The 7,978-nt window shown below is 29.5% G+C and overlaps 1 protein-coding gene across 1 annotated transcript; it reads left to right on the forward strand.

Moving 5' to 3' along the window:
* The first annotated feature begins 5,221 nt into the window (after positions 1–5,221).
* LOC145834264 (U3 small nucleolar RNA-associated protein 25 homolog) lies at positions 5,222–7,627 on the forward strand. The gene is made up of 2 exons (XM_082941646.1): positions 5,222–6,983; positions 7,230–7,627. Exons 1-2 carry the CDS (start codon positions 5,398–5,400, stop codon positions 7,492–7,494), a joined length of 1,851 nt encoding a protein of 616 aa, XP_082797772.1. The 5' UTR covers positions 5,222–5,397; the 3' UTR covers positions 7,495–7,627.
* The last annotated feature ends 351 nt before the right edge of the window (positions 7,628–7,978 follow it).

A 7,978-nucleotide genomic window follows, 5' to 3' on the forward strand; every position in this document is an offset into this window, starting at 1 on the left:
TTATTTACATTTCATGATGAGAATGGTCTTTGTTCCTATGAATACCAGGGTAATAAGCTATTAAGTATGACCATAACCATCTTTGAAGGGTTCAGGGATTAAAAAAAATAGTTAAAAGATAAATACTTTGGTTGGGGATTTTATTTTCATGTGTAATAAGATAATGCTTATGGTTTCTTTTAAGTTTGAAGTTGTTTATTATTATTTATGCTGGTTTGCTTCAAGTTACTTAGGCCCAGCCTAGTTTGTGAAAATTTTAATTATGCTTTAGTTAATTTATAGGGTTCTTTACTTATTACTTTTTTTTGTAAGTAAATTTTCCAATTTCTTTATTTTTTTCATATAAAGTAAGTTTACAACTGAATAATTAGTTAAATTTACAGTTCAATTTTAATATTAATATTAGAAATTAATTAAAAAATATTTTGTAACATGTTTAATATTTTATTGTATTGTTTTTATTTTTTATAACTATAGGTTTAGATGTACAAATGTAAATAATAAATTATTTATGAAATTAGTATTCTGAATGCACATAGTTTTGATTTATTATTATATTTTGTTTATGTGTTGTCCATGGGTTTTGATTTTGCAATGTTCAACTCAGAGAGTTTTCAAAACAGTCATTAGCACCCTATGCATTTAGGCCACACAAGGCTAAACTCTATTAATGTGATATACTTAAATTTGTATTTTTGACTTTAATAGTGTTACTAAACTCTCAGAACAAATTGGGCTAGTTTGAACACCTTTGAAAACTCAAGCTTGTTTTTTAAACTAAAATCTTATTTTTAAATTGTGTTTTTAGTTTTATTGTTACAATTTTGGTACTTAGGTATATAAGCATGATAAGCTGTAAGTTTTTTTGGTTTCCATCTTAAACTCTTTTTTTGTAGACCAAGGCAAACTTAGGGTAGCTTGGTGTAACACAGATTTTTGCTTTTTTGTCTATAAAGAGTGGTAGACCTGACACAAAAACCATTTTTTTGCTTTATTTTGTTTCTATTTAAAAAAAAATCAACATGAAAGTCTAAAATTTGGAGATAGTAAAGATTAAAATTCTAGCATAAAAAGAAGATGTGTAGACCATGATTTTGATGGTTATTAATCGCAAAGATGAGTTTAAAAAACATGCTTTTTGAAATATCAGAATTGTTTTCTTAGTAGTAAATGACACATTATTTTCTTTAAGATTTTATTTTATTTTCACATCATGTTGATTGACCATAGATGTGAAAGCTCAATTTTTTTTCTATAAGGTAAAACAGTTCAATTTTAATATCTGAAACTGTTTTAACATTTTTTCTTAGTTTTGTTTTTTGGTAGTTAAACTTTGAAGTTTTGTTGAAACTTAAATATTAAGTAAAATTTAGTATCACTTTAAACATTAGTTAGATATTTTGAAGTTATAAAATAATGGATGCTAAAAAAACTTATTATTTTATTAAATGGTGGTAAAACTTAGATATGCTCATTGCTCAGTGATTCACAGTTAGATACAGAGTTGCAACTTCATATTACTACTCAACTCATATAGTTCAAAATTTTAGATAAAGACCTTTTTCATGTTTTATTTGTAAATCTCACCCTAGAGTTTCAGTTCTGAAAGATTGTATTAAGGGTACAGGGGTGGATAAACACCTTTTTTTAGTATTTGGTCTTATTTTGTTTAGTTTTTACTAAGCTACAAAATTCTTTTTACAGATTTAAAAAATTCAAGATAATTTTTGAGATATAGCCGGTCAAAGTCGGAGGCAACAATAGGTGCCTTATGGGAGGCACAAACTAAAACGGCAAAAATAGACTATTTCACTAAAAATCTATCTTCTCCTATGTTTTTTTAGATAACTACCTCATTTTTCAATGTCTCATTCTTCAAAATTTCAGGAAATGTTCCAAGATATATTAAGAAAACTCTGTAGGAATTAATTTAAAAAAAAAATTAAAAATTAAAATTTTATATAAAAATAAACAAAAAGAAACAGTTTTTTTTTTTGTTATAAAATTTTAATTTTTTTAAATTTTGTTCTGACAGAATTTTCTAAATATATCAAGAAACATTTCCTGAAAGTTTGAGGTAGTTATCTCAAAAAACGTAGGAGAAAATAGATATGCCCTTAATTTTTTGTTTTTATTTAAATTTTTTATGAGTTATTTATAGTTTTATCATTTACTATTTCTCCTCAAATCCTTTTATTTTAAAGGCTCAATTTCAAGTTGAAGGTTTCTTCATGGGTTTCTACCTGGATTATTTTTAAAAAATATTAATTGTACCTAAAAAATTTAATGTATATTAATTACATATAATGTATTAAATTTATATCAGTTTAGCTATAATTTATTACCGTGTTTATAATTTATGCAAACATTTTTTTTTGCCCAATAACTGAGGCAACTGGGTGTAAAAAATTTTCTTTGACAGAAATTACCATTGGCTTTAAACTAAAAGCATCTATACACTATAAAGTACTTTTTATAAAAAAAAAAGAATAATTTTAAAGATAAGTCAGTTCTTAAAAAGGTTTCTGATACCAAATTGTAGAAGAGAAACTTTTCTTAGCTAAAATTATCCAACAAACAAATGTTTACTAAAAATCTATCAACACCATTATTTTTAAAGCAGTTTACTTCAAATTTTTATGAAGCAGATTTTTTTTCCTTCTCAATTTTACAAATAATTTTTAGGAAGCAGACACAAAAAAAAAGGAACTGAAATAAAAAAATTTTTTCTTACACTTAACACATAAAAAACCTTTTTTTTTTTAAGTTTTACATATATGATAGTCCAAAAAGATTCTGCAAATTAAACTAAATTTGTTTATAAGTGATTTCCCAATTATAAAAGTATATCATTTCTATTAGTTTAAGGGCATGGGGGGTAGATATTTTTTCTCCGTCTTATTTTTTTCAATACTTACTAACCTATAAGTTACCTCTACATGTCATTTAAATTTTCAAAAACTTTTAGACATAGGCAACCAAAGTGTGATAGTTTTATTAGTACTTTAGTGTAATCACAAAATAGAAAATGAAAACTACCTCTTTAAAATTACAACTTTTGAGTAATATTTTTCAAAATTTCTAACAAAAAATAAATTATTGGTTAATATAAATTTAAGAAATGTCTGTGCAGAGAAATTTAAGTTTAATAAAATAATTTTACAAGAAAGATCTTACACAATTTTCAAAATATTTCAAGCAATACTTTCTTTAAATTTAAGGCATTTAGCATAAAAAGTAAAATTCAGGAAATATTTTTAGTGAAATTTCAAGTTTCCAAAAAAATTAAAAAACATTTTTTCCGTAGGTATATGTCAAATTTATTTTTAATAAGTTTTCAATAAAACACTACCTTTTTGAATTTTAATTAAATAAGTAGGAAAGCTAAAAGTTCTTGCATTATTGTCCAGTAAGATTATTTGTAGTTCATCCAATTTTGTTGCAAAGTTTGATAACAGCTTATATATATTAAAGTCTAGGTAATAAATATAGGTTGCTTTTTACAGACTAAAAGCATAAAAAAGTCTTCAAAATATAATTAATTTTGTAAAAATATATCACTCTAATTATAAAAGCAGTTTGTTTTATTTTTTTTCAAAAAAAAGAACTTACTTATTTTGAAACTTTTTCGTTTTCTATTATACATTTGTTTTTAATTTTGCCCAACTCTTTCTAATTTATGTTTATTTAAATATAAACAAAAAAAAATCTTGTTCTAAATCTGATTTCAAAGCAGTTAAGCAATATGTAAATAATTTTCAAAGTGGTATATATCTATAAAAACATTTTTTGTATAAAACAGTCCCTTGTTTTAATTTTTGTGTTTAATTTTTTTTAATACATTATTTAATTTTCTAACTTTGGCCAATTTGTATATTAATTCAAGTCAAAGTAATCAAGTTTTAGTGAAGTATCTGTACTACAAACTTAATATGATTAGTGTATGAAACTATAACTGTTTGGAGATAATACTTTTTTTACTTCATTAAAAAATATATAGGTAAAATTACTTAGTTTCAACAAATGAATTTGTTATTAAGTCTTTAATATATAGGCTTGTTTTTTGCACTGACATAAATTATTTATGGTTGTTAAAAACCAGGAAAAACTTGCAAATTGACAAATAAGCCAAAAAAACTGGACTTTTGAACAAAAATCACTAGACAAACTGGAATTTTAAACAACTATTGTATCTAAAGTGACAAAATTTTGATAATGTACAAAACATCATTCGTATACAGTTTTTTTTCTAAAATTTTATTTGTTTTAGTATTATAAAAAAACCTTTAAAATAGACATTTTTATATTATTAAAAAAAAACAGAGTTTATTATTTTGTAATCATTAAATTAAGCGCATGAAACACAGTATTTAATAATTGATAAACTTTGAATTTAAAATTGTCTCATTGATATTTAAGTTGATTGATGTTTAAGATAGTTTTTTACCTTAATATTCAATTTTATAATAAAAATGGACAAAAAAACTTGTACTTTCAAAAACCTGGAAAAATTTCCAAAGAACCTTATTGTAAATTTAAATTTAATTTTCAACTTATATGCACATACAAAAATACTGTTAACAGAAAAAATTAAAAGTTTAAATTTCTTTTTAAAACATAAGTAGAAATATATTTTTTTAGTTTATGCTAATTTGTAATAAGTGTTGTAATACCTCAAGTATTAAGACAAGTTTAATATTTTTAGTGTTTGATGTAAAAAATAAATAAGTTCTTACAATCTTATTAAGTTTAGAATCTATATAAAGATAAGAAAATTTATGTGGTTTAGTGTTAGTCATTTATGTATAAACTCACTTATTCTTAATAAATTCTTAAAGTATTTTGTTATAAACTACTACTGTATGTCGAACTAATAATTAAATGACAAGATTGTTATAAAATAAAACTGGACGGATATACTGTGTTTAACAATTTTTTTGTTTCTTTTTGTAATTTATATGAATTATACTAAGAACTAAAAATAATATTAACTTCTTAAGTGGATATATAGTGTTAAAAAAGTTTGACATACTAAAATGTTTGTTTTGATATTTTACAGACCTGGTTTGTCTTAGTTTTTATTATAGAAGTTAATAATTTATCTAAAAAATAATTAAAAGTTGTATTTATATGACCAATCTAATTTAATTAACAGGTTATATAAATAGGTAATTAAGCTTCTATATAAATTAAACATACAAATATACAATGGATGCACAAGATTTACTGCTACAACTAGTTGACAAACCAAAGCAAAGTACAAAAGAGATCATATCCACAAAAGATGAACCAAAAAAATCTCATAAAAAAAGGAAAAGGAAACCAAAGACTACTACAACTTCAGAAGCCATTACAAAAAGAAAACTTTCTAATGAAACTATAAAACCTACCAAGAAAATGAAAATAACAGAAGAAGGCAGTTCAGAGGAAGATGAAGTTGAATGTTGTGTTGATGAGAGCCAAGGAGGTGGTGAGTCCAGTTTGTATTGCTACCTGCAGCACGAGCTCACTGCCAGGGAGGACCTTGTCAACCTAAAGTGCAACTACAAGTTAATTGAGGAGGAAACTCCCTTCAGCAAAGGAACCAGTCTCAGCTTGTACAAGCGAGTTGAAGACCCTGAAACTGTGAGTGAAAAAACCGACTTGTTTGAGGAGTATGAAAATTTTGAAAAGCGTTTGGTTGAACACCACGGCGTTGATGCTTTAATAGCAGCAGGGCTGGCGTCTTTTCTCAACAAGAACACTGAAGAAAACAAAATGGTCGCCTGCAAGTTTGCCGACGCCTTGTTCAGCAACATGAGCGTTGTTGACATGACGAACCGGCGCCCGTGTGACTCAAAACTCATCAAGAAGTTTGTTTACATGGCCAAGATTCTCAACCTTGCAGTGAAGAGCAGGGAACTGCAGAAATCAAACAACAATAAGCTGAAAAGCATGACTGAAGATGAAAGGTTTGAAGCTGATTTCAGGGATAGGGGACTTGTCAAGCCGGCCAGCCTGATACTTTTGCCCCACAAAAAGGATGCCTACCAGCTTGTGAATGACGTCTTGCTGCCGCTGATCAAGAGCAAGGGAGGCAGGACAGTGCAAGTTGAGAACCACAAGAGGTTCAAGGAAAGGTGTGGGCTCACCGCGGAAGAAGAGGAAATCTTCAAGGAGCTGCAAAATGATCCTCAGAGGAGCAAGAAGCCTGAAGACTTTAAGGAAATATTTGGTGGAAACTGTGACGATGACTTCATAGTGCCTATCAAAATAAGCCCTAACAAGGTGAAGCTGTACACCTCCTTCTACCAAGCCGATATCATAATTGCCTCTCCTTTGGCGCTCAGGCAGAAAATGGGCCACAAAACAGAGAAGCACCACGACAGCGACTTCCTTGCCTCCCTGCAAACAGTGGTGGTTGACGAGGCTGACGTCATCAACATGCAGAACTGGACCAACTTGCTGCAAATATACAAGCTGTTCCACCTGAAGGTCACTAAAAACCACAACACCGACATCAACAGGATCCACATGTGGGCGCTGGCGGGCCACAGCAAGCACTACTGCCAGCACGTGGTCATGTCTGCTGTTTGCAGCAGGACTTTTGGGTGTTTGTTGCTGAAGCACTGCCACAACCACAAGGGGTTGATGTTATTGAAGCCCGACCACAGGAATGGGTCCATTTCTGATGTGACCAGGCCGATACTGCAGCACTTCTACCAGTTCAGGTGCAAACCCAACACTAGCGTGATAGACGCCAGGTTTGAATTTTTCGAAAGCAACATCTTCAAGGACATCAAGGAGAAGAAGCTGAACAGGGTGCTGGTGTACTGCAGCGCGCTGGACTACTTGAAGCTGAGGGACTTCTTCAACAAGAAGAAGAAGGCGGCCGAGGGAGTGGACTTCGAGTACTTCAACGAGTATTCGGAGGAGAAGCACGCCAACAAGCTCATCAGGAATTTCGTCAAGGGCAAGACGAGGGTGATGCTGTACAGCGAAAGGTCAGTGAATACAATATGAGTGAACATTTCGCATTTGTTTGGTGAAAGTTTATTTTATTTTTTTGTATTTTGTACATATAAGTTTTGAGTACACTTATGTTGGATGAATACTTGAAATGCTTCATAAATTAAAATATAAATTTCATAAAAAGTAGGTGTTTTTGAATGTTAAGCCTTGAACATGTTTCAACGCCAAAATGTTCTCTCATACTTTTGTCAGTAAAGTGTTTCAAATATTTCAAACAGGTACCACTTCAACAAGCGGCCCTACCTGAAGGGAATCGAGCACGTGGTGTTCTACAACGTGCCCGCCTACCCGCGCTACTACAGCGAGCTGACCAACATGATCAGGAGGACGGACGTGTGCGAGGACGGCATGACGTACCCGAGCGTCAGGCTGCTCTACCACGCCCACCAGCACATGCAGCTCGAGGCGGTGCTGGGCAGGAGCAAGGCGGCGGACATGGCCGCCGAGGACAAGGACCACGTCATATTTTGCAGCAAGAGCTGATCTGAACATTTTTTTTATAGTTTTAGGTCAATTGTTACTTTTTGAAAATGTTTATCGCTTCTTAAAGTCGTTTTGAAACTAGAAATAATATTTGTTGAATTTTTTTATGTTCGAATAGATGAAGTTGTTTGGTTGGAGTATTTTTAATAAGTCACGTTAACTCTTGTTTTTGAAAATGGTTGTCACTTTTTTAATTATTATTTTAGGTAATTGTTTTTGAAAACTAAGTTTTATATGTTGCATATTTCAGTAGACTGTAATTGAGTATACAAGAAAGTTTTAAACTTTTATGCATTTAATTTTGTAAGTTTTACTTTGAAAAGTAACTTTTGATTTTAATAGTTTCACTCGTATGTTTATTATGTGAAAGATTTATTTGTTTTTAATATTTATATGGAGTGATCAAAGCATAAATTATAGTTTTTTAAGAACTACTTAATAATAAAACTTAGGTTTACTATTTTATACTCTTAAAACTTGTTTA

Source organism: Thalia democratica, chromosome 4 (assembly GCF_965202585.1).
Source record: "Thalia democratica chromosome 4, ktThaDemo2.hap1.1, whole genome shotgun sequence".
In the NCBI taxonomy this organism is placed as follows: Eukaryota; Metazoa; Chordata; class Thaliacea; order Salpida; family Salpidae; genus Thalia; species Thalia democratica.

Bases quoted from the DNA above. Each gene is read 5' to 3' on its own strand.
- LOC145834264 (XM_082941646.1), top strand. From the start codon at position 5,398: ATGAAAATAACAGAAGAAGGCAGTTCAGAGGAAGATGAAGTTGAATGT. The intron at 6,984-7,229 runs GTCAGTGAATAC...TATTTCAAACAG, and splicing joins GTGATGCTGTACAGCGAAAG to GTACCACTTCAACAAGCGGC.